General features: G+C 37.6%; 1 protein-coding gene across 2 annotated transcripts in view; it reads left to right on the forward strand.

Annotated features, from left to right (window-relative positions):
* Positions 1 to 27480, forward strand: part of LOC111582272 (poly [ADP-ribose] polymerase tankyrase-2-like) — a 39876-nt gene that overhangs the window by 6232 nt on the left and 6164 nt on the right. The window contains exons 5-29 of one of the 2 annotated variants that reach the window (XM_023290874.3): positions 347 to 442; positions 3809 to 3845; positions 4093 to 4168; positions 5447 to 5541; positions 5715 to 5781; positions 5861 to 5938; positions 7012 to 7120; positions 7200 to 7321; positions 8808 to 8899; positions 9075 to 9153; positions 9226 to 9397; positions 10389 to 10471; positions 11415 to 11560; positions 12280 to 12445; positions 14773 to 14992; positions 15206 to 15315; positions 15664 to 15852; positions 17415 to 17730; positions 19289 to 19365; positions 21794 to 21914; positions 22837 to 22934; positions 24143 to 24217; positions 24290 to 24395; positions 25395 to 25581; positions 25925 to 26081. In XM_023290874.3, coding sequence (XP_023146642.2) covers positions 347 to 442; positions 3809 to 3845; positions 4093 to 4168; positions 5447 to 5541; positions 5715 to 5781; positions 5861 to 5938; positions 7012 to 7120; positions 7200 to 7321; positions 8808 to 8899; positions 9075 to 9153; positions 9226 to 9397; positions 10389 to 10471; positions 11415 to 11560; positions 12280 to 12445; positions 14773 to 14992; positions 15206 to 15315; positions 15664 to 15852; positions 17415 to 17730; positions 19289 to 19365; positions 21794 to 21914; positions 22837 to 22934; positions 24143 to 24217; positions 24290 to 24395; positions 25395 to 25581; positions 25925 to 26081 — 3074 coding nt within the window. The remainder of the gene's footprint in view (positions 1 to 346; positions 443 to 3808; positions 3846 to 4092; positions 4169 to 5446; positions 5542 to 5714; positions 5782 to 5860; positions 5939 to 7011; positions 7121 to 7199; positions 7322 to 8807; positions 8900 to 9074; positions 9154 to 9225; positions 9398 to 10388; positions 10472 to 11414; positions 11561 to 12279; positions 12446 to 14772; positions 14993 to 15205; positions 15316 to 15663; positions 15853 to 17414; positions 17731 to 19288; positions 19366 to 21793; positions 21915 to 22836; positions 22935 to 24142; positions 24218 to 24289; positions 24396 to 25394; positions 25582 to 25924; positions 26082 to 27480) is intronic. The other variant, XM_023290876.3, reaches the window with a different exon arrangement.

Genomic DNA, 27480 nt, shown 5'->3' on the forward strand with positions numbered 1-27480 from the left:
GTGTTTATGTTTGTGTTATTTGTTGTTTGTGTTTATGTTTGTTATTTGTCTTTGTTTGTATTGTTTGTGTTGTATTGTTGGTTTGTGTTGTATTGATTGTGTTTGTGTTGTTTGTTGGTGTTTATGTTGATTGTTTGTCTTCATATTTGTGTTGTTTTTTGTTTATGTTTGTGTTTTTGTTTGTGTTTATGTTTGTTTGTATTTATGTTTGTATTTATATTTGTGTTTTTGTTTGTATTTACGTTTGTATTTGTTTGTGTTTACATTTGTGTTTATGTTGTTTGTATTTATGTTTGTGTTGTTTGTGTTTATGTTTGTATTTACGTTTGTGTTTATGTTTGTGTAGTGTTGCTGCAGCACGGTGCCGAGCCAACCATCAGGAACACTGACGGTCGGACGGCTCTGGATCTGGCAGAACCTTCGGCCAAAGCCGTCCTGACAGGTGAGCAGCTCCAACGTTACCTGTTGTCTGAAATATCACGTTCTTCTCCCTGATTTTAATGTAAATATCTTTTATATTTCTATACTTGTTTTACATCTTCCCTCAATTTTGATGTGGCTTTTCAGTTATATGTGATCGTCTTTTCCGCGCTCATTTTCTAAAGCACTGCAGCTCGTCACAGATTTTTTAATGTTCTAAAGCTTTTCGTTTCCAGCACCGACTGATATTGTGGTTCCACTTGATTTATGGTGCATTAATAAAACAAAACATAACAAGCTGTACTTTGTGTTACATTAGATAGAAAATTAGAAATAATGTATTTTCATAGGAAAAAAGCCTGTTTAAAGTGTTAATAAACAATTGGAAATTATTAGCTAACAGTATGGCTAGTATTATAAACTGTCAAGTAACAGTTTGGCTAACAGTTAATATTGTCAGCTAATTGTATGGCTAGCATTTGAAACTGTTAGCCAACATTTTAGCTAGCAGTTGACTTTCTCAGCTAGCAGTTTAGCTAGCAGTTTAAATGGTGAATTAAGAATTTGGCTAACAGTTGAAATTGTTAGCTAACTGTATTGCTAGCAGTTTGAATTTTAAGAAAACAGGTGGCCAACAATCATTAAATTGTCTGCTAACAATTAAATTGTCTGCTGAAACTGTTAGCTAACAGTGTGACAGAGATTTGACATTGTTAGCTACCAATATTATTAAATGCTGAACTCCTTAGCTAACAATATGGCTAACATTTTAGTTTCTGATTCTTTTGTTGCATAAACTGTCTTCCTTAACCAGCTGTTTGACCAGTATAAATCAGTGGTTAACTGGAAGTCTTCTTAAATTGAACTTAGATAAGACTGAGACACTAATTGTTGCCCCAGAAAATAGGATTCCCCTGATTAGGCATCACTTAGGCACCTTAGGCTCGTCCATCCAGTCTAGTCTTCGTAATCTGGGTGTTGTCTTTGACTCTGCCTTGTCTCTGGAGCAGCATACAAAAAATTTAATTAGAAACTGCTTTTTCCAGCTCAGGAATATTTCTAAACTGAGAGCTCTGGTGTCTAAAGCGGAGCTTGAAATGATCATCCACGCCTTCATTTCCTCACGCTTAGATTACTGTAACAGCCTTTTTACCTGTCTGAGCCAGAAAGAACTTCATCGCCTACAGGCTGTTCAAAACTCTGCTGCAAGGCTCTTAACCCGCACTAAAAAAAGAGATCACATCACTCCCATTTTAAAAGAACTTCATTGGCTCCCAGTTCATTTTAGGATTCATTTTAAAATTTTAGTTATCACTTTTAGAGCTCTAAATGGACAGGCTCCAGCCTATATTTCTGATATTTTAAATTTCTACAAACCAAAACGTTCTCTGAGATCCTCAGGCCAAGGATTGCTAGTCATTCCCCATACCCGCTTTAAAACCAGAGGGGATCGAGCCTTTCAAGTAGTGGCCCCGAGGCTATGGAATGCTTTGCCAACATCTCTGCACACCTCAGATTCTGTTGAGTCCTTTAAAAGACAGCTGAAGACCTGGCTTTTCAGTCAAGCCTTTAGCTAGGTGGTGTTGCTGTGACAATTTTGTTTGTTTTCTGTGTTTGTGCTTATGGTTGTGTCACTCCTTGTTTTTTCGCTGATCGATTTTACTGTGAAGCACTTTGTGAACTTCATTTCTGTGAAAAGTGCTATATAAATAAACTTTACTTACTTACTTACTTACTTGTTCAGACAGTAGGTGAATGGATAGATGTTATTTACCTGCTTGACAGTTTCTCCATCCTCAGCAGCGTCTCACTGACAGCGTAACGTGTCAGTCTGCAGATTTTGACAGCCGGCATTTGCGGCCCAGTAGAGTCTCCAGATGCTCCGGACCAACCACACCCTCACCGTAATGGCATGTCATGGTGAGCCCAACGGACCCGACCATCCCACCAGGCATGCCGCATCCCCCGCCGTCCTATTTCCTCTGGAGTATGGTGTCCCAGGTGTGGGAGAGCATGAAGCCTCCCTCATCCCTGTTCATGGCTCTCTCTGCCCGCCTCCTGATCTCCATCGCCTCCTTCATCCAGCACCCAAAAGACAATATCGATCAGAACAAGTGCGATGTCATCTACGAGATACCATGCAACTCTTGTAATAACACATACATCGGGGAGACAGGGAGAACATTTCACGCAAGGAAAAAGAACATCAGAAGGAATGCGAAAAGGAAACAGCAACACGACTCACAAGATCTCAGAAAGAAAAGGCACTACAGGAAAATCTCAAATCTGCAATATCTGACCACTGCAAAAGGAACAATCATGTTATGGACTGGGACGGAGCAAAAGAAGAAAACAAACTGAAACACTGGATGAAGGAGGTGATGGAGATCAGGAGGCGGGCAGAGAGAGCCATGAACAGGGATGAGGGAGGCTTCATGCTCTCCCACACCTGGGACACCATACTCCAGAGGAAATAGGACGGCGGGGGATGCGGCATGCCTGGTGGGATGGTCGGGTCCGTTGGGCTCACCATGACATGCCATTACGGTGAGGGTGTGGTTGGTCCGGAGCATCTGGAGACTCTACTGGGCCGCAAATGCTGGCTGTCAAAATCTGCAGACTGACACGTTACGCTGTCAGTGAGACGCTGCTGAGGATGGAGAAACTGTCAAGCAGGTAAATAACATCTATCCATTCACCTACTGTCTGAACAAAAGAATCAGAAACTAAAGTATCAATAAGAAGACATGATGAACGTTTTTGAGCTAATATTGCTAACAGTTGAACTCATTAGCTAACAGTATAGCTAACAGTTGAACTCATTAGCTAACAGTATAGCTAACAGTTGAACTCATTAGCTAACAGTATAGCTAACAGTTGAACTCATTAGCTAACAGTATAGCTAACAGTTGAAATTGTTAGCTAACAATATAGCTAACAATTTCAATGGTTAGCTATATAGTTAGCTAACAATTTCAACTGTTAGCTAACAGCTGAAATTGTTAGCTAACAGTTAAAATTATTAGCTAACAGTATAGCTAACAGTTAAAATTGTTAGCTAACAGTACAGCTAACCTTTGAAATTGTTAGCTGACAATATAGCAAACCGTTGAAATTTTTAGCTAACAATATGGCTAACAGTTGAAATTGTTAGCTAAGAGTATAGCATTACATTAGGTTTGTAATTACTGTATGATTTAAGAGTTTGGCATCTATAAAGAGTATAACTGTTTACTGTATACTAACTGATGTTTCTTTTATTGTTTGTGATTTTATCAGATTTATTTATTTTATTTATTTTTGTACCTGCTTCATGTTAAAACTTGGAAAAGAAAAGATGTCAGAGTCGATTATTGACACATTTTGTTTCGTTTTTCTTGTTTTTCAGGTGAATACAGAAAAGATGAGCTTCTGGAGAGTGCGAGGTAAAGTACCGGGTTAACGGCTGATAAAACAACTCTGTTTTTATAGTTTCCCAGATTCTAAATGAGCTGATATTATTACAGATCATTTTTTCAAGCAGAGATGGCCAGATCTCTGGAGTTTCAGCTTCTCAGATGTTATTTTTTTAAACCATTTCTCAGATAAAAGCTGCTCTCTGAACAGCTGCTTGTTTAATCATGGAATAATGACTGTTCTGTATTGAAAGTTGTGGATGTTGTTGTGAAACAGGAGCGGTAACGAGGAGAAGCTGATGGCTCTGCTGACGCCGCTCAACGTTAACTGTCACGCCAGTGATGGACGAAAGGTTTTATATATATTTCATTAAACTTTGGGTATACAAAGACAAGGATGTTGATCAGAATAAAGATTTAAATTAAAAATTTAATTTAAATGGTTGAAAATGTAGTTTAAGCTAACTGATGAATGATTGGAATATATAGTTTAAAATAATGAATAAATGGTTGAGATATTTACTTAAAAGTAAATTAAAAATGGATGAAATATGTAGTTCAAATAATGGATAAATAATTGAAATATATGGTTTCAAATACTTGATAAATGACTGAATTATTTAGTGGAAAGTAATAAATAAATATGTTGTTTAAAATTAGGAAAAAATGATTGAATTATTTTGTTTAAAGTAATTTTAAAAATAGCAAAATATATAATTTAAAATAATGGATAAGTGATTGAAATATATAGTTTCAAGCAAACAACTAATTATTAAAATATATAGTTAAAAATAATGGATAAATGACAAATACAAAATATGTATATTAAAATAAAGGGCAAAAAATTTAAATGCGTAATTAAAAATGATGTGCAAATAGTTAAAATGTAAATATGTGGATATGTGATTGAAATATGTATTTGAAAATAATTGCTAACTTTTTAAAATACAAAGTTTAAAATAATGGATAAATTACTTATTATGTAGTTGAAAATAATGCCTAAATGACTGAATTATTTAGTGTAAAGTAATCAGCGAAGAGGTGAAATATGTAGTTTAAAGTAATGGATAAATTACTCATTATGTAGTTTAAAGTAATGGATAAATGAGTGAAATACATAGTTTAGAACAGTGTTGAAAGAGTTAATTAATGCTGAAAGTAGTAATTATGGGGTTGAACTCTAAACCTGGTGGAAAACAACTGAAGCTCTTATAGGAGTAATCAGTTAATCTTTGAAATGATTAGAAATAATGGATGAACAGTTGAAATGTGAGAAAGTCATTGATAATGGATAGAAAACTAGAATTTATGGTCAAATTGTTGATACGTGGGTTAGAATTGGTCAAATGTGGGTTTGTGCTGAGAATCAGTATTTAGTGGTTGGTGTTGTTCATCATTAGAGCCCACTCAACGCTACTTGCAGCTTTAATTATTGATAATATTATTGATGGTTATGGATGAAGGCTGGTTTGTGCTGAGAATCAGTAGTTAGTGGTTGGTGTCATTCATCATTAGGGCTACTTGCAGCTTTAATTGTTAATAATATTTTCGATCGTTATGGATGAAGACTGGTTTGTGTTTCCAGTGTTTTTCTCTTCAGTGTACTGATGGTTGTGTTGTTGTCGTTTCAGTCAACACCGTTACACCTGGCAGCTGGTTACAACCGAGTTAAGACTGTTCAACTGCTGTTGCAACACGGAGCCGATGTTCACGCCAAGGACAAGGGGTATGACACCTGGACTGGGGTTACCTGGCCCACGTATCTTAGTGCTTTAATACTTTTCAGGCACTGCATTTGTTGTTTCTGAGCCAAATCTGGAACAAGAATTCCTTCAGGATTGATCTGGTTTGATCTGATCTGATCTTAATAAGTGTATGTTTTATGTAATGTGTGTTTAGGGACCTGGTTCCTCTTCATAACGCCTGTTCATATGGACACTATGAAGTCACTGAGCTGCTGGTCAAGGTCTGTTTTTATTCTATTCTATTCTATTCTATTCTATTCTATTCTATTCTATTCTATATTAATTTATATCCCTGTGCAGCATGGAGCCTGTGTAAACGCCATGGATCTGTGGCAGTTCACTCCTCTGCATGAAGCTGCTTCCAAGAACCGTGTGGAGGTAAAAGTTTATTTCTTTTAGAGAATTTAAAGAATGTTTCTGCTTTATTTCATCCTGCTGCATCCTCCATTACTGAGTCTATAGTGTCTCGGACAAATCTTAAGCCATTTTGACACTTTATTGTAATTTTGAAGAACCTTTAGGTCATTTTGGACAAAACTTAAGCCTTTTTGACACTTTGTTGAAAATTTTGAAGATGTTTTAGGTCATTCTGGGTAAATTTTAAGTCATTTTGGACACTTCATTGTAATTTTGGAGACATTTTAAGAAATTTTGTCCAATTTTGAGTCATATCAGATACTTTTTTAGTAATTTTTGATCAGTTTTAAGTCATTTTGGACACTTTTTTAGCCATTTTGGAGAAATTCTAAGTAATTATGGACACAATTGTGATTTTGAAGAAGCTTTAATGTCATTCTGGACAAATTTTTAATTGTTTTGGAAAAATCTTAAATCATTTTGACACTTTATTGTAATTTTAAAGACGTTTTAGGTCATTTTTGTCCAATTTTAAGTCATGTCAGATACTTTATCAATTTCAGGTCATGATGGACAGTTTTTTAGCCATTTTGGTGAAGTTTTAAGTCATTTTGGACACTTAATTGTAATTTTGACGAAGCTTTAGGTAATTTTGGACAAATTTGGGCACTTTACTGTAATTTGAAAGACATTTTAGGTCAGTTTTAATCAATTTTAAGTCATGTCAGATACTTTTTTAGTCATTTTGGGCAAATTTTAAGCCATTTCGGACACATTTTTAGCCATTTTGGAAAAATTTTATGTCATTCCCTGTGAACAAATCTCAGCAAACCCATTCATTTCCAGTCTGACTGAAAGGAACAGGATGTTTCACCCAAATGAATTAGTTCTTTTTGGCTGTTTTGTTGTAATTTGACCACTAGATGGAGCTCCAGCATGTTAAATTAAGTAATAGGGTGGTTAAAGGCAGAAGCTGCAATTTTGGGCTTTGATTTTAAAAGACGCATAAAACAGACAGTAAACCTGAGAGTTGTGGCTCCTGTTTGGTGTTTGAAACGGGTTTATGTGTTGTTTTTACCTGCGTGTCTGTACAGGTGTGTTCTCTGCTGCTGAGCTTCGGCGCTGATCCCTCCTTCCTGAACTGTCACAATAAAAGCTCGGTGGACCTGGCTCCGACCCCCCAGCTGAAGGAGCGTCTGGCCTGTACGTCCCGTCAGGAAACATCACCACACGCTGGTTTTATACCGGCTTTTAAACGTATTTTGTGACCTTCTCTCGTCAGATGAGTTCAGAGGCCACAGTCTGCTGCAGGCATCCAGGGAGGCCGACCTGCTTCAAGTCAAGAAGCATCTGAGCCCAGAAACCCTCAGCTTCAAACATCCTCTCACTCAGGAGACGGCGCTGGTGAGACGCCGCTTTATCGTCTTCCATTTATTTAATCTGAATAAACCCTCTGGAGCCCAAAACCTGCTGCTGGGTTCGAAAGACGACTTTTCTCTAAAACAAAATTCAAAAATAACACCATTTATCAAAGCAGGAAACTGTAGCAACATAAAGACTTGTTGGATTTTCAACTTCCTGTTGGTCCTGAACATGTGTGGAAAAAACTGCGCTTAAAATCGTTTTTAGTCTGTTTGGAACTGTTTAAGTCATTTTGGGCAAATTTTAAGTTATTTTTGGAACTTTTGTAGTCATTTTGAAGAAGCTCTAGGTCATTTTGGACACTTTATTGTAATTTGGAAGACATTTTAGGTCATTTTTGTCCAATATCAAGTCATGTCAGATACTTTTTAAGTCATTTTTGATAAATTTTTGGACACTTTATTGTAATTATGAATAAGTTTTAGGTCATTTTTGAACAATTTCAAGTCATTTCTGATACTTTTTTGTCAGTTTGATAAATTTTAAGTAATTTTCGACACTTTATTATAATGTTGAAGAAGTTTTAGGTAATTTTTGATCAATTTTAATTCATTTTGGACACCTTTGTAGTTTTTTGGAGACGTTTTAAACAATTTTGGACAATTTATTGTAATTTTCAAGATGTTTTAGGTCATTTTTGATAAGTTTTAAGTCATGTCAGATACTTTTTTGGTCATTTAGCCATTTTGGAGAAGTTTGGACAAATTTCAAATCATTTTGGACACCTTATTTAATTTTGAAGATGTGTTACGTCATTTTGGACAATGTTTTAAGTTATTTTGTGCACTTTATTGCAACTTTGGAGGCGTTTTTGATAATTTTGGGAACTTATTAAATGATTTTTGACACTATTGTAATTTTGAAAAGGCTTGAGGTCATTTTGGACACGTTATTGTAATTCTGAAGAAATTTACTATCATTTGGACAAATTTTAAGTAATTTGAGACACTTTTTTTTTTAGCCAGTTTGGACACATTGTAATTTTGAAGGAGTTTTAGGTTATTTCAGACACTTTTATAATCATTATGGAGGAAGGTTTGAGTATTTTTGGACACTATATTGTCATTTTGAAGAGGTTTTAGTTCATTTTAGAGAAATCTTTAGCCATTTTGACACTTTTTTAAATTTTGAAGACGTTTTAGGTAATTTTGGGCAAATTTCAAGTCATTTTGGACACTTATTGTAGCTTTGAAACATTTAAGGTTATTGTGGACATTTTTTTAGTCATTTTGGAGAAGTTTAAAGTCATTTTGACTTTTTTTTAGCCATTTTGAAGGCATTTTCGGTCATTTAAAGCAAATATTAAGTCATTTAGGACACTTTTTTAGTCATTTTGGACAAGTTTTAAGTCATTTTGGACAAAATATGAGTAATCCAGGACAAACTTTGAGTCAAAGGTCCAGAATCTGTAAAACCACATGTATAATATTGATATTTATACAGATCATAAGTGTTTTTGTGTTGTCAGCATTGTGCGTCGGCGTCTCCGTACCCAAAGAGGAAACAAGTTTGTGAACTTCTGCTGAAGAAAGGAGCCGACGTCAACCAGAAAACTAAAGAGTGAGTTCATTTTGGGTTTATTTAGAGATAAACGAAAGAAAACGGAAACCAAGAATCTAAAACCTGAACCTGTTTTATTAGTTTTAGACATTATGCAGCGCTTTAATATGCTGTATCAGTGAACTGACCCGACTGTTGTGATGTCACTGTGTTTGTGATGTCACTGTGACCTCAGCCTGCTGACCCCCCTCCACCTGGCGTCAGAGAAAGCCCACAACGACGTCATCGAGGTGCTGGTGAAGCACGAAGCCAAGGTGAGCATCGGCAGACACATTAGCAGCAGCGCTAACCCCCTGAGGCTGAGCTCACCTGTGGCCTCGCTGCAGGTGAACGCCGTCGACCACCTGGGCCAGACGCCGCTGCACCGGGCCGCCCATGCCGGTCACCTGCAGACCTGCCGCCTGCTGCTGACCGCCGGCTGCGACCCCATGCTCACGTCGCTGCAGGGATTATCACCGTCGCAGCTGGGCAACGAGAGCGTGCAGGAGATGTTGCAAGGTGCATCCCATCACCAATAATCACTGCTGTTGATTTCACCTGTCTGACTCTGAAGGCAGGTGGTGTTTACGAAGTATGTAGACAAACCCTTTACACAAAGAGATGTAAGACAACAAAATCCGACCCAGAATGACAAAACTGTGACGCAAAATTACCACAAAAAGACGTAAAGCAACCAAATTTGACCCCAAGTAACTAAAATGTGACACAAAACGACCACAAAAAGATGTACAACAGCCAAAGTTGACCCCAAATGACTAAAATGTGACACAAAACGACCACAAAAAGATGCAACACAACCAAATTTGACACAAAATGACTAAAATGTGACACAAAGACATGTAAAACAATCAAATTTGACATAAAAGGACCGAAATCTGACATGAAACACCAAACTATGACACAAAACAACCACAAAAAGATGAAAAATTCACCAAATTTCACACAAAATGACCAAAATATGACACAAAACGACCACAAATACACGTAAAATTAACCAAATTTGACCCAAAATAACTAAAATGTGACACGAAACAATCACAAAAAGATGTAAAACAACCAAATTCGACATTAAAGGACCAAAATCTTACATGAAACACCAAACTGTGACAAAAGGATCACAAAAAGACTTTAAATTAACCAAATTTGACACAAAATGGCTAAATTTGGGCACAAAACACTTGACTGTGACTTCAAAAGACCAAAATGTGATGTGAAACAACCACAAAAAGGTGTAAAACAACTAAATGTGACACAAAACGATCACAGATAGACGGGAGTTTTAACTAAATATGTGATGTTTGAAGCTACATTTCATATTTTGTGCTGGAAACATTTCAGGCAGAACATTTTGATTTGATAATTTGAGATTAAATACCTACATGTAGAGTTCTTTACGTATTTTACTGGATTAAACTCCTCTACAAAGAGTCATGTCTTGGTTTTATCGATCAGTGTTTCTGTTTTGTGCTGATATCTGTTCGTCTCCCAGCAGAAGGAGTCCTGATCGGGAACTCTGAAGTCGACCGGCAGCTGCTGGAAGCTTCCAAATCTGGAGATCTGGAAACAGTGAAGGTAGTTTTATTCACTGTCTGGAGGTTTTTTCATTTCATCACCAAAATGTGTTAACTCCTGTTGATTTATTTCAGCTCTGCTTTGACTTTTAGCTCTTGAACTTCTCAAATTAAAGCATTTATTTTGTTATTTGGGAGCAAATCTGTCCAGAAACCCAAAAAACTTGACACAAAATGACTAAACTGTGACACAAAACATCAAACTGTGATGTAAAATGACTACAAATGTAACCCAACCGAATTTGACAAAAAATGACTAATGTGTGATGTGAAATTACCACAAAAAGACGTACAACCCCCAAATTTGACATAAAAGGAAAAAAATGAGTCAAAACACTGAGCTGTGATGTAAAATGACCAAATTGTGACACAAAATGATCACAATAAAATGAAAAACAATCAAATTTGACACAGAACTACCAAAATTAGAGACAAAATTACCACAAAAATATGTAAAACAACCACATTTGACATAGAAGGGCCAAAATCTGACATAAGACGCCAAACTGTGACACAAAACAACCACAATGAGACGTAAGACAAATCACCATGAAGAGATGTAAGACATCCAAATTTGAAACAAAATGACCAAATTGTGACACAAAACGACTAAACAGAGACGTACGACACAAAATGACTAAAATGTGACGTGAAATTATCACAAACACGTAAAACCACCGAATTTGACATAAAAGGAACAAAATATGACAAAACATTTTACTGGGACGTAAAATTATCAAATTGTGATGCAAAATTACCACAAGACGACATAAAACAACCAAATTTGACATAAAAAGACTAAAATGTGACATAAAAGGACCACAATAAGATGTAAAAGAACCAAATTTGAACCAAAATGTGATGCAAAATGACCACAAAGAGAAGTAAAACAACTTAACTTGCCACATGAATTCCCTCTTTCATTCCCCTCTCTTCGTTTATAGAAGCTGTGTTCACTGCAGAACGTTAACTGTCGGGATGTTGAGGGTCGACAGTCGACGCCGCTGCATTTCGCCGCCGGTTACAACCGCCTGGCCGTGGTCCAGTTCTTGCTGCAGCACGGAGCCGACGTCCACGCCAAAGACAAAGGGTGAAGAGCTTCCTGACAGAATAATGAAGTCATTTCAGGCACTTTCTCAATCATTCTGGAGAAACTCCGAGTCAAAGGTCCTGAAGCTGCTGCTTGGAGTTCAGAGGGTTGAAGGAAAGCCACATGAGTAGAGTTATTATTTTAGATCAGCTTTGGACATAAAAGCACCAAAACTGGATACAAAACAACCGCAAAGAGACATAAAACAACCAAATCTGACACAAAACACCAAGCTGCGACTTAAAATGACCACAGAGAGACAAAAAATAGCCAAATTTGACACAAAACGACCAAAATTTGAATCAAAATGATCATTATAAGACGTAAAACAACGAAATTTTACATTAAAGGAACAAAATCTGACACAAAACAACCACAAAGACACATAAGACAATCAAATTTGACGCAAAATGACTAAAATATGGTGTGAAATGATCATAATAAGATGTAAAACAACCAAAACTGACACAGAACAACTAAAATCTTACACAAAACACCAAAATGTGACGTGAAATGACCAAATTGTGACACAAAACAACCACAAAAAGACGGAAAACAACCAAATCTGACACAAAACGCCAAACTGTGACACAAAATGACCAGAATATGACGCCTAAGATAAAGGGTGAGGAACATAAAAATGTGCTGAGCTGAAATGTCCAACTGCTGAGTAAGACCTGTTTTCTCAAAGACCTTCCCTCCATGTTCCTTCTCCTCAGAGGTCTGGTTCCGCTCCATAACGCCTGTTCATACGGTCACCATGAGGTTGCAGAACTGTTGGTTCTTCATGGTGCCGTCGTCAACGTGGCCGACCTCTGGAAGTTCACGCCTCTCCACGAAGCTGCCGCAAAAGGAAAATACGACATCTGTAAACTCCTGCTGCAGGTACTAACACCAACGGGTCCACCATGAAGAACCCAGGTTCTATATTTTGGTTCTGCCATAGATTTATTAAAGATCTTCTGGAAATATGACAAAATCTGCTGGGTCATAAATATCCAAATAGAAATGTTAGTATTTGGTTCAATTTTTCAGTTTCCACCTCAGTTTGGTTCTTCTGGTTTCAGTCCTCTGGTTTATCTTTGACTCATCTGGACACTATACCTACCGTCAAGCATGGAGGTGGCAGTATCATTATACTATCAATTCAACTGACTCAAGTCTGGGTCAAAAAGACAACAGATTTAGTGGAACGGCACCAATTTTGGTGCCGTTCCACTAAATCCGTTGTCTTTCTGACTTGGTTCTTCAGGTTCTTGATGGGTTTAAGCCAGGACTTTGGGGAGACCAGTCTAGAACCTTCATTCTAGCCTGATGGAACCATTTCTTTACCACATCTGATGTGTGTTTGGGCTCATTGTCTTGTTGAAACATCCAACTGTGTCCAAGATCAACTTTCTGCTGATGGTTTTAGGTTTTCCTGAAGAACGTGGAGGTGATCCTCCTTCTTCATTATACCATTTACTTAGTGGAAAGCTCCAGTTCCACACAGCATGACACTGCCACCACCATGCTTGATGGTAGGTTTGGTGTTCTTGGTGGTAAAAAGAAGTCTAAGACCTGCCTAAGACAGTTTGAAACCAAAACTTAAACCAATTTTAGAAGCAGTCGGAAACCAGTCCTGAAAAAGTCAAAAACCAGTGCAAAATCAGGACTAAAATCAAACCTAAACTACTCCTTAAAAAGTCCAAGACAAAGACAGTCCTCAACCAGTCCTAAAAAGGTCTCAAACCAGTACAATATTGGGACCAAAACCAAACCTAAACCACTCCTAAAAAAGTCCAAGACCCACAAGACCGTCTGGAACAAGTCCTCATTCAGGACCAGATCCAGAGTAAAATAAATTCTAAATCAACTTTAAATCACATCCAAAACCAGGAGAACCAAGACTGAAACCAAACATGAACCAGTCCCAAGAAAGTCCAGAACCAGTCCAACATACAGTCTAAAACCAGTCCTGAAGCTCTTCTAGAAAGCCCCAGAACACGATACTGCCACCTCCATGCTTGATGGTAGGTTTGGTGTTCTTGGGGTTAAAGGCCTCACCTTCAGTTTTTGTTCCATCTGATCTCAGAACTTTCCTCCAGAAGACCTTTTCTTTGTCCATGTGATCAGCAGCAGACTTGAGTGGAGCTTTAAGGTTCTGCTTCTAGAGGAAGAACTTCCTTCTTCATGGATCCTCTAGAACCCTGTGGAGACTGACAGCTGTGTTCCAGCAGCTTCTCATTCATTCAGACCTGCTTTCTGATGGTTCTTGGTTGACTCTTGACCATCCTGACCAATCGTCTCTCAGCAGCAGGTGGTAGTTTGTGTTTTCTTCCTGATGGTGGCAGTAACACAACTGGACCATGAACTTTATTCTGACAAACAGATGATTCCGGATTTGAAGCTGCTTTGAAATGGCTCCAAGTGACTTTCTGACTTGAATTATTTCAGATGTATTTCCAGGCACCTTGGACGATTCTGGAGTCAATCTGGAGAGTTTTTGGGTCAGTCTGGGCAGTGTTTGAGTCATTCAAGATATTTTCAGTCACTTTGGAATAGTTTTGCATAAATTTGGACAAATTCTGAGTCAGATTTAACTGTTTTTGTGCCAATTTGGGCAAGTTTTAAAAATTTTATGCATATTTTAGTCAATTCAGACAACTGTTGAGTGAATTTATGAGTCAGTGTGGACATCTCTATCAGTCAGTTTGGACCATTTTTGCATCATCTCAGGCAACCTTTATTTCCAGCACCCTTGGACTATTTTTGAGTCAATTTGGGCAATTTTTGAGGTAATTTGGTCAGTTTTTGTGCCATTTTGGACAGGTTTTAATCATTTTAGACATGTTTTTAGTCACTTTGGACAATTGTTGAATGAATTTATGTCCGTGTTGACATCTCTTAGTCAGTTTAGGCTTTTCCAGATCTTTGCTGAGCTCCTCAGACTTTCCTACTGTAGTGTTTGAGTCTAATGAGTGGATCTAATGGTTCTATTTAAACTGGATTAGAGGAGTCAGCAGCTGTAGTCGACTGGAATCACTCAGGAGATGTTAAGAGGCCATGAAATTAAGAAAATTAGATTAATACGACTTTCTACATCTCCAACTTTAGTTCTCGAGCTGCTTTTTGTTCATGTTGAAGGTCAACAAATTTAAAAGCCCAAACGAAGGTCGGTCTTATCCAGCAAAAGTTCTTAGTAAAGTTCCTGATTCTTTTTCTTCCTCCAGCATGGCGCTGACCCGACCCGGAAGAACCGGGACGGTAACACTCCTCTGGATCTGGTGAAGGACGCCGACACGGACATCCAGGACCTGCTGCGAGGCGACGCCGCCCTGCTGGACGCCGCCAAGAAAGGCTGCCTGGCCAGAGTGAAGAAACTCTGCACACGAGACAACGTCAACTGTAGAGACACACAGGGGAGACACTCAACACCACTGCACCTGGCAGGTAAGTAACACACCTGAACAGGTACAGAACACACACCTGAACAGGACAGGTACCTAAACACACCTGAACAGGTAAGTAACACACCTGAACAGGTTCATAACACACCTGAACAGGACAGGTAGATAAACACACTACCTCCAGTAGTTCTGTTTGCAGGATTCATCAGGATAAAGTACTTGTTTGTCTGCCTTTTCTTGTGTTTTCGTGCTGCAGCTGGTTACAATAACTTGGAGGTGGCCGAGTTTCTGCTGCAGCACGGAGCCGAGGTGAACTCTCAGGACAAAGGAGGCCTGATTCCTCTGCACAACGCTGCCTCCTACGGGGTGAGAGGAGCAAAACACCTCAGTGAAGACTGGACTAAACTGCTTGTAAATAATAGAGAATTTAGATCCTATAGGATGATGCACACTTTCTAATCTTAATGTTTTTGTTGTCATTTTTGTGGCCACCAGTGGATGGTGCTTGTTTATTTTTTATCAACTATGGATGCTGTATCTGGCAAGTCTCACAACACAAACATGTTTTTAGAATGTGAATATGTAGCTGTGCCTCAGTGAGCTCCTCCCTGCAGCGCCCCCTGCTGTATGGATGAGGACGTCCACGGATCATTTACTTGTAAATGAGTCTCTCGTTAACTAACGAACTGATTTCCTGTGGTTTCGTTTTGGCAGCACGTTGACGTGGCAGCGCTACTCATCAAATACGACGCCTGCGTCAACGCCACCGATAAGTGGGCGTTCACGCCGCTGCACGAAGCCGCCCAGAAGGGCCGGACGCAGCTGTGTGCCCTCCTATTGGCTCACGGCGCCGACCCGTCGCTGCGGAACCAGGAAGGACAGTCGCCATTGGACCTGGTCACGGTACGTCTGATTTAAAGGGACAGTACGCCTTAAAACACAAAGTTCTTATTGGGTTATTCCATCTCAGCTCCACTCATGAACAGAAAGGGGTTTTTTTAATCATTAACTGTGAACATTTAAAATGATATTTCTGACATTTTAACATTTAAGATAATTTTAGAAAACCTTCAGCCTTGGTCAATTTAATTTAGCTTTTTTTGACAATAATTTACAACAAAGCCTCTTTCATGTCAACATCAAACAGCTTTCTACAGAATAATGTCAGTTTATCAAAATATATCCATATTATTACATTATAAGTGGTTCATTCCATCTCAAAGAATTAAATTTCGACCTTTTGGAACATAAAATGTGAATATTTATAGAGATATTTATAAAATTTTACCCTGAAAAACCCCAAATTTTACAAGATGCCTTTTATTTTGGTGTCATATTTGCTCAATCAGTGCAGCAAAACTGACATTTTTTCCATTTTTCTGACCAAATATTTCATATTAAAGTATTCCGTATGTTTAGTTTGTGTTATCGTGACAGAAAATATCACTAGCTGATGTCTGCTTTATCAATATTTTCATTATTTTTAACATATTTTAACTCAGATTATTTGGTCTACTTGTCTGATATTCCAGATTCTGAATCAGTGTCATTATGAAAAATAAAAGAGAAAGTTTCAGGTTTTTATCTTTAATATTTACTCAGATATTGTCATTCAAACAGGCACAAAATTCAACGTGAGAAAAAAAACTCAAGGTATTTTAATATATGGAGCTAAGATTTCACTAATATCTTTATAAATATTCATAGTTTATGCGGTGAAAATGAAACTGTTGTGAATATTTTTTTCTCTCCTGCTCTCTGTGCTCACTTTTACTGCAGCTGGATTTCTAATATTTCAAATGTGCAACAAAAACGTGGAAGCAATTTTTCAAAAATCTCAAAGGGTCTGAAATAAGAAGCTAAAAGTCCACAGATACTTTAATCAATATCTGTATTAGACTGAATTCTCTGGATCCAGAGAATTTAGCCACATTTCCATAAAATTTAGTTGTAATTCCAGAGTTCAGTTGCTTTACAGAGAATTCAGTCGCATTTACAGAGAATTCAGTCGCATTTACAGAGACTTCAGTCGCATTTCCAGAAAATTCAGTTGCATCTACAGAGTTTATTCACATTTACAGAGAATTCAGTCGCATTTACTAAGAATTCAGTCGCATTTACTAAGAATTTAGTTGCATTTACAGAGAATTCAGTCGCATTTACTGAGAATTCAGTCGCATTCACAGAATATTTAATCGCATTTACAGAGAATTCTGTCGCATTTACAGAGACTTCAGTCGCATTTCCAGAAAATTCAGTTGCATCTACAGAGTTTATTCACATTTACAGAGAATTCAGTTGCATTTACTGAGAATTCAGTCGCATTTCCAGAAAATTCAGTTGCATCTACAGAGAATTTATTCACATTTATTCACACATCACATTCACATTCCCCAGAGACACATCTTCTGCACTGATCGGAGAACGTCAGGTTTTTTTCTCAGACTTTCTTCCTCCTCCTGCAGGCCGATGATGTCCGAGCTCTCCTCTCGGCAGCGATGCCTCCCTCGGCCCTCCCCGGCTGTTTCAAAGCTCAGGTCATCAGCGTGGCGACGGCGTCCTCTGTAGCTCCGCCCTTCGTCCCACCTCTCCTCTCCTCCTCCTCTTTGTCGTCTTCATCCTCCTCCTCAGATCTGGACACTGCAGCTTCCACCAACAGTGACGTCGCTGCTGCTGCAGCTGCAAACTCCTCATCTTCATCACCGGCAGTTTCATCGTCCTCGATGTTTCCTGAGACGTCGGCCGCCGAGGCATCACTGAGCTCTGAGAGGAAAGAGGAAGGTGAGAGATGTTTAGTCAAAATCTGTCCACAATTATTCAACAGTTGCTGAAAATTATTCATAATTTGTCCTAAATGTTTTAAAACTTGCCCAAAATAAAAAAAACTTGCCAAAAATGACCTAAAACACAACCAAAAATGTCTCAAAAATGGTTCAGAATTACTCAGAATGTGGCTTAAATGTCTTAAAACTTGTCCAGAAACTTGAAACAGACCAAAAATGACTCAAACTTTGTCTACTGCTATTCGAAAATTGCTGAAAATGATTCAAAATTAGTCTTACATGTCTTAAAACTTGTCCATAAAGACTTAAATTACTCAGTTTGTCCAAAACAACCAAAAGGATTCAAAATAACTTAAAACACGACTACAAATAACTGAAAATGTGTCCAAAATGACCCAAAATCTGTTCACAATTACTCAAAAATTGTTGAAAATTACTCAAAATTTTTCGAAAACAACCAAAAGTATCCAAAGTAACTAAAACACGACCAAAAATGGCTCTAAATCTGACCACTATTATTCAATAATTGTTGAAAATGGCTCTAAATTTGTCCTACATGGCTTAAAACTGGTCCAAAATAACACAACGTGTCAAAAATTACCTAAAACACGACCAGAAATGATGATTTTGATAATTTTGTGTCACATTTCATGTTGTTTTACATCTTTTTGTGATCATTTTGTGTCAGGTTGTGGTTGTTTTATGTTTTCTGGCACGTTTTCTTCCACATTTTGGTAATTTTGCGTCACATCTTGGCTGTTTCACGTCTTTTTGTTGTTATTTTGTGTAACATTTTCAACATTTTGCATCATAATTTAGTTGTTTTGTTTTGCATCAAATTTCTATTCATTTTCTGTCACATTCTGATTGTTTTATTTCGTTTTGTGTCACATTGTGGTTGTTTTATGTTTTCTGTCACATTTTGATGACTTTGTGCCACACTTAAGTTGTTTTATGTCTTATTGGGGGTTTCTTGGACAGAATCTGGTTGTTTCATGTCTTTTTCGTGTTACATTTTGTTGTTTTTGTCACTTTGTGTCACATTTTGGTTGTTTTATATTTTCTGGCAAATGTTTTCTATCACAGTTTGGTAGTTTTGCCTCACATCTTGGTTGTTTTACATCTTTTTGTGGTTATTTTGCATCAACTTTTGGTTGTTTTACATCTTTTTGTGGTCATTTCATGTCTCATTGTGGCTGTTTTACTTCTTTTGGTGGTTCTCTTGCACAGAATCAGATTGTTTTACGTCTTTTTGCTGTCATTTTGTATCTCATTTTGGTGAATTTGTTTCACATTTCCAACATTTTGCATCACAATTTAGTTGTTTTGTGTCTCGTTTTGTTTTTTTCACATCATACTTTTAGTCATTTTCTGTCACATTATGGTCGTTTTACGTCGTTTTGTGGTTGTTTTGTGTCACTTTGTGGTTGTTTTGCATCACATTCTAGTTAAGAATGAACCGAACTTCAACCTTTTACCCGTCAGTATTAAATGTTGTGTTTTTTGCCACCAGAAATGTTGTGTTTGTTATGACAGGAATGTGTTGTGTGTTCCAGATTCTGAGCTGAGCATCTGTCAGATCCTGAAGAACCTGGGACTGGAGCATCTCCTGGAGATCTTCCACAGGGAGCAGGTCAGAAAACATCTCAGTCTGGAATGTCCTTTTATGATACAGAACAATGGAAAGCCTCAGTTTTTCTGCTTAAACCCAGATTCACAGAGATCTCAGTCCACTGGAAGCAGCGTGTTTCAGACATAAAGCTAAATCTGGACTGTTTTATGGTTTATTAACAGATTACAGAACAAACCAAGACAGAAAGCACTTTAAACTTCAATAAATGTGATGTAAAATGTTGTAAAAAATGTTGTGTTTCGTGGTTTTTTGTCATTTTGCGTGTTGTTGCTTTGTGCAACATTTTGTTTTACGTCTTTTTTTGCTCGTTTTGTGTCACATTTCACCATGTTTTGCTTCTTTTGTGATCATTTGGGGTCCGATTGGGATTGTTTTATGTTTTCTGGAAGACATTTTGCAGCATTTTGGAAATTTTACGTCACATCTTGGTTGTTTTACGTCTTTTTTAGGTTATTTTACATCTTTTTAAGATTATTTTGCGTCTTTTTAAGGTTATTTTACGTCTTTTTCAGGTTATTTTGTGTGACATCTTGGTTATTTTACATCTTTTTAAGGTTATTTTGCATCTTTTTGTGCATATTTTTCATCGCATCTTGGTTGTTTTACGTCTTTTTAAGGTTATTTTACGTCTTTTTATCGATATTTTGTGTCACATCTTGGTGGTATTACGTCTTTTTAGGGTTATTTTACATCTTTTTGTTGATATTTTGCATCACATCTTGGTTGTTTTATGTGTTTTTCAGGTTATTTTACATCACATTTTGGTTGCTTTCCATCTTTTTCAGGTTATTTTACATCACATCTTGGTTGTTTTACATCTTTTACAACTGATAATCCTCATGATTGTAAGTTTCCTTCAGTATCTCAGTAATCCAGTAAAAGACGTTTGTATATTCATGGTACGCTGCAGACAGGAGCTGCTAGCAGATAATTCAGCTGCTTTTATTAGACTTGATGAACAAATCCCGGCTCTCCTGTCACCTTTCATTTGTTTTCTGTCATCTAATTGGCTCCCAGACAAGCTGTATGTTGATTTTTAACATGTTTCCAAAAGATTTTCTTCCATTTTTACACCAAAAAGGTGAATTCTGTTAAAGGTAAAACGCAGAGATCCTTATTAAAATGAAAAAGAACATGTGTGTGGAGGGGATCTAAGTTACAGAAGCTGATTTCATCTGTAATTATTTCTTTGGAGGAGGTGGAAGATGATTCAGAGACTCTTCAGACTGAATTCTAATAGCTGACTGGTGCAGATAACATTTACATCACCTCCTCCTACTGAACACAGAAGTTCTGATGATTAATTACATTTTTAAAAAGCAGCAACATGAAGAACGGAGCTGCCACAAAAACAGGTTCATCCACAGGTGCAAAACTGACAGAAAATTTGTGGCAAAACTATTTAAAATGCGTCCAAAATGACTCAAAATCTGTCCACAATTATTGAAAAATTGCTGAAAATTACTGAAAATTTGTCCAAAATGGCTTAAAACTTGTCCATAAAGACTTAAATTACTCAAAGTTTGTCCAAATCAACCAAAAGTATCCACAATAACTTAAAATACAACCAAAACTGACAAAAAAAATGGTTGAAAATTACCCATTTGTCCTAAATGTCTTAAAACTTGTCCAGAATAACAAACATGTCAAAAATGTCCTGAAACACGACCAAAAATGACTAAAAATTGTCCACCGTTATTCAGAAATTGCTGAAAATTATCCATAAATTACATAAATCTTGTCCATAAAGACTTAAATTACTGAAAGTTTTTCCAAAATACCTTAACACATGACCAAAAATGACTCAAAATCTGTCCACAATTATTCAAAATTTGTCCTAAATAGTTTAAAACTTGTTCAAAAAGACTTAAAAATTTGTCTTAGACGACAAAGTTTATCCAAAACAACAAAGTGTGTCAAAAATGGCATAAAACATGACCAGAAATGACTCAATATGTGTCCACTTTTGTTCAAGAATTGCTGAAAATGATTCAGATTAGTCGTAAATGTCTTAAATCTAGTCCAAAAATAACAAAACTTGTCAAAAATGACCTTAAACACGACCAAAAATGTCCAAAATGTAGAGAGTTTGCCCAAGATTACCCAAATAGCTCCAAAATAATCTCAAGCTTTACCAAAATGACTGAAAATTTGTGGCAAAACTATTTAAAATCTGACCAGAATGACTAAAAATTTCATGATTATTCAAAAATTGTTGAAAAATGTACAGAATATTGTGTATTTGTGGTTATTCTGCATAACATTTTTTATTGCTTTGTCCATTGGTTTGAATAATGGAGCTGCAACCAACAGGTTCATCTGCAGGCGCATCTCAAATTATTAGAATATTGTAAAAAGTTCCTTCATTTTCTTGGTGTGTGTGTGTGTGTGTGCGTGTGTGCGTGTGTGTGTGTGTGTGTGTGTGTAGATCACCCTGGATGTGTTGGTGGAGATGGGTCATCGTGAGCTGAAGGAAATCGGCATCAACGCTTACGGTCATCGACACAAAATCATCAAAGGAGTCGAGAGACTCATCAGCGGCCCTCAGAGTGAGGACACACAAAATACACACACACTGAACACACACTTAATGCACACAATCTGAACACACACACACACACTTCAGCACAAACACTATGCAATTACTCAGACACACACTCCAACACACTTTAGAGTTACACAAGCCACGAAACTACACAAACACTCCAACGCGCACACAATCTGAACACACACACTTCAACATGCATATATTTAACACACACATTTCATCACACTCAATATACACACAGATGCTTCATCAAAACACACAGTCACACACTTCAACACCACACAATTAGATTTCAATACACACTCCAACACACACTTCAGCACACTTCAGAGTTACACAAGCAATGAAACTACACACACACACACACACACACACACACACACACACACACACACACACACACACACACACACACACACACACACACATACACACACACACACACACACGTTAACAATAGTTCTATTGATGTGTTGGATAATGCTGATCTATAGCGTGTATTTTGAAATCTGTGCACTTATACATAAATTTATATATGAGTACAAACATATCTATATTTATATATATTATTATGTGTTTATTTAGATATTTACATGTTTATTTGTATATATTTATTCCTTTATTTGTATATTTCTATGTATTTAGGTGTGAATCTTTACCTAACTCTGAACACACGTTTATATATTTATGTGTTTTTAATGAGTATATTTATGTATTTATTTATATATTTCTGTGTATTTAGGTGTGAATCCCTACCTGACCCTTAACACACGTTTATATATGGATTTATATACACTACCTGTCAAAGGTTTGGAGACACATTCTCATTCAAATGAATAAGAAAGTGTCTCCAAACTTTTGGAAGTTATTTATATATCTATTTATGTATTTATATTTTTATTTGTGTATTTCTGTGTATTTAGGTGTGAATCCCTACCTGACCCTGAACACAGCCAACAGTGGGACGATTCTGATCGACCTCTCAGCTGATGATAAAGAGTTCCAGTCAGTGGAGGAGGAGGTACTGATGGTTATACAGATTTATATACCGCTTATTATACCGATCATTGTACCGATGGTTATACTGACGGTTATACTGATGGTTAAACTGATCGTTATGCTGATAATACTAATATTGATTATCAATACAGGGGAGCTAAAAGGTAAAAGTCACAGGAAGAACAAAGCTGCAGTACATGTGGTTCATAAAGAAAAGAACAGAACAGTGAAATCACAGCACAGAAGACAAGAAACAGAAGTTTTATAAAAAAATAAAAGTGAAGTGAGAACCCTTTAGAACAGCACCAGTTCTCCATGGAACTCCTCCACAGCTTTTAGTTGTCGGCGGGTTGTTTAGTTGTTCTGGATCAGTTTTAGAACTACCGTAGTAGAACAGGTTTTTCACTGGTGTCTTACCTGGTTTGTGACTAGTTTTTAGACTTGCTTTTGGACTTTGTGGACAGTTTCTATCTTAGTTTTGGACTGGTTTTATTTTCTTTCTGGACTTGTTTTTTTTATTGGTGTCTATCTTGGTTTTGGAACTGATTTTAGACTGTCTTGTTTCAGGACTTGTGTTTCAACTGGTGTCTCTTGGTTTTAGACCTGTTTTGAACTGTTTTTTAACTACCTTTGGACTAGTTACAGTACTGTTTATTTGTGTGCTTTTGAATCTGGTTCTGGTCCAACAGGGCTGCTTTCTAACTTGGTTTTGGAAATGTTTGACCTTGTTTCTTAAGGGGTTTTGGACTAATTTCTAACTCATTTTTGGAGCTGGTTTGGGACTGGCTTTTCAATGGTTTCTGATTGGTTTGGGGCTGGTTTTGGACTGGTTTCTGACTTGCTGTCTTGCTTGTGGACTTCACTTTGGAAATGTTTTGGACTCATTTCTAACTTGGTTTTGAACTGGTTTAGGAATTGGTTTGGACTGTGTTTTAGACCGGTTTTGCCCAGCGTTATGCTGGCTTCTAACCTGGTTTTTGACTCTTTTTGGAAGATCATGGAACTCATAACCACAGTTCTTCAGAATCAGACCAAACTGGACTGATTTTGGATTTGTCTTGGGGCTGGTCTCTAACTTCACTTTGAACTGTTTTTGACTATAGTTGTTGTGAGATCAGGACTCCTTGTTCTAAGATAAGTTGTATCTACACACAGCCTTTAACAAATAAAGAGTTATTTCTCACATGATGTTAAGATTGAACCAGTGAAAAGCTTGTTTGTGTCGATCAGATGCAGAGCACGATCAGAGAGCACCGAGACGGCGGCCACGCTGGAGGAATCTTCAACAGATACAACCTGGTCAAGGTATCGGTTATTTAGACTTTACTGGATTTGTCTGTGTTGTAGTAAAAGTTACTAACAACGTCTGTGTTTTAGATCCAGAAGGTCTGCAACAAGAAGCTATGGGAGAGGTACAGCCACCGCAGGAAGGAGGTTTCAGAGGAAAACCACAACCACTCTAATGAACGGATGCTCTTCCACGGTCAGAATATGAAACTGTAGGAGGTCTAGGTGTAGTGACTGTAGCAGCAGGAATAGACAATAAATGGACTGCAGATGGTAAAACATTTTCCAACATGGCCGAACGTTAGCATTAAATGCAGCAGCAGTGATGGTAGAAGTAGTTCTAGCAGCAGTACAGGTAGCAGTAGTAGTAATGATGATAATGATAGATATAATAAAGAAGCAGTAGTTGTAGTAAAAGTAACAGTTACAGTTGGGTTTTTTGTTCAGATCTGGTTTCTAAATTTTATTTGAGCTGCTTTGAACCGATGTAAAGATGTTTTTGACTTTTTTTGTGGCCAAGTTGGTCCTTATTTCTAATTTTGTAACTTGCTTTGGACTTGGTTTTTAAACTGGTTTTGGAGTGGCTTCAAACTTGGTTCCAGACTTGGTTTTTGGACGTTTTAGATGAGTTTCTGACGTGGTTTTAGGTTTGGTTGTGTACATGTTTTAGACTAATTTATAAGTTAGCTTCAGTTTTGATTTGGGACATATTGCAGACTAGTTTCTAACTAGTTTCAGGCTTTTTGACAGGTGTCAGACTATTTTTGAACTTAGTTTGGATATGTTTTACACTGATTACCAGCTGAGTTTCAGCTTTGGTTTTGGGCATGTTTTAGACTAGTTTCTCGCTCGGTTTTGGATATGTTTTAAACTAGTGTTGAACTAGGTTTGGGATAGTTTCTGACGTGGTTTTGGACAGGTGTTACACTCATTTTTAATTTGGTTTTGTGGCTGTTTTTGACTATTTTCTAACTGTACACATAATAACAACATGTAATCATAATAGTAGAAGTAGTAAAGCAGCAGTAACTGCAGTAGGAGTGGAAGTTACAGTAGTACAACAGTAGTAGTAACAGCAGGAATATGTGTAGTAGAGGTAGCAGGAGCATACATGAAGTAACACCAGTGAAGACAGTAGTAGTATTAACAGCTGTAATGTATTATTCAGAGTTTTAATTGCACCGTTTCTGTACAGGTTCTCCGTTCGTCAACGCCATCATCCATAAAGGCTTTGACGAGCGCCACGCCTACATCGGAGGGATGTTCGGCGCCGGGATTTACTTCGCCGAGAACTCGTCAAAGAGTAACCAGTACGTTTACGGGATCGGAGGAGGGACGGGTTGCCCTCAGCACAAAGACCGGTCCTGCTACATCTGCCACAGGTACAACACCTGGACTCCGCCCCCTGGACTCCGCCCCCTCCTCCACCAACACCTGTATTCAGACACATCAGCTGTTAATGTGGCATTTCATACAGTCACTACGGCTGTTACAAATAGCAGACACATTTAATGTAACATCTTCTAAAACTTGTTTGTTAAAAGCACCATATACACATCTTCACATTTACACTCAAACCGAGATAAAAATCAAGTTACATCAGGTGGCAGCTTAAGGCCTGACGACCACCTCGACCTTTCTACTAGAGATAAGGCCTCTAAATCCAGCAGTACCAGATACTATAAATGCTGTACACTACAGTCTTTGCTCTTTTTGTCCCTCCAGGCACCTGTTGTTCTGCAGGGTGACTCTGGGTAAATCCTTCCTGCAGTTCAGCGCCATGAAGATGGCTCACTCACCGCCGGGTCACCACTCGGTTACCGGCCGGCCGAGTGTCAACGGACTCGCTTTGGCCGAGTACGTCATCTACAGAGGAGAGCAGGTCAGGATGTTTTCCATCCCTTCATACCATGTGCTAGTAGAACCGCTGGTAGGAATGTTCTGATCCAAGCTCAGAGATCGACATCGAGGTTGATCACTGTGTTTTTCAACTTATCGGTATCAATATGGGCTTTTATGTCCACTGTCACACTGGTGTCTTAAATTATTCTTAATTCATGAAGTATTATCATTCAGTAACTGATCAATTTATAATTGTAAATGAGCATGTGTCATTTGTCCTGTGCTGATTTTGCTGTTTTTAATCCATGGATATATTAAAGGCAGCAGTTGGATGCTGGTTGGAGGTCATTAAGCATCACAGAAGACTTTGTCATGGTGCCCCCTAACTAGTTAAATCCCCACAATGCTTTCTGTTTGACCTCACCTCCTCTGGTCTCTACGGTATTTAACAATAAGAGGCTCCCCCTGGTGTAACAACCAGGTACTACAGGTAATCTACAATACATGAACTGTGTATTTTCTCGGAAAATGATATCAGAAAATCTTATATCGAATGAGTCAGATTGAATCAGTGGCAGAAAAACTTAAGAGACATCCCTGTTTTTTAAATATTTATTTGTCCTGCTCTCTCTAACAGTAAAATAAGAAAAATATAAAAAGAATTGCAAAGCAACAATGAAATTACCTTGTCCATTCTCCTCTCTGTTTATAATAATCCCTCTAAAATACCCCGACTTTCTTGTATCTTAAACTTGATGGTCTGCAATCTAACATGTCTTCCCCTAGTTCATTCTAATGTTAATACATTGAGATAGAAGAAGGTGGAATGGGTATTTATTCTATAATTTTGTGTTACAGACTGTAAAACCTTCACTCAAATCTGACAGTTCCCTTAACATCAAATATTGTGCATCAAATAAATGACAAAGTTTCACCCCCCCAAAAAAACTCATCCGATCTCCCTGTTGAATGCTATGTGAGTGTGGTCTGGTCACATATAACTGGAATAGAACAGAAAACCTTTACTGTCATTGTATTGTGCAAAATGTTCTGGTTAGTAAGACAGACAGATACAAAGAAAACAACCTCAAAAACACAAAACTGACAAATAAATAGAGTAAATAGATAATAAATGTTAAAATCTAAGTGTATTATGTCACTGGGTTGAAGTCTGAATGACACGTGTTTGGAGTTGCACACATTTTAAACCAGTATTCAGCCCTAATGTAACCCACTGACTACATGGGAAGATGCTGGTATAGTTTAGATTTGTGGTTAGTTTTCCTTTGTGTCCTACATACAGCAGCAGGATGACAAACTGTCACTGTATAAGTAGAGAGCACAGACAATAGGACATGTAATGTCTTCTTCTGCTGAAACATGAGTGGCTCTTCACAATCCGCCATCAATAGACGTCCACTCAAGCAATCAGCGGTGCT

The sequence above is a fragment of the Amphiprion ocellaris genome, chromosome 18, assembly GCF_022539595.1.
Source record: "Amphiprion ocellaris isolate individual 3 ecotype Okinawa chromosome 18, ASM2253959v1, whole genome shotgun sequence".
Classification (NCBI taxonomy): Eukaryota; Metazoa; Chordata; class Actinopteri; family Pomacentridae; genus Amphiprion; species Amphiprion ocellaris.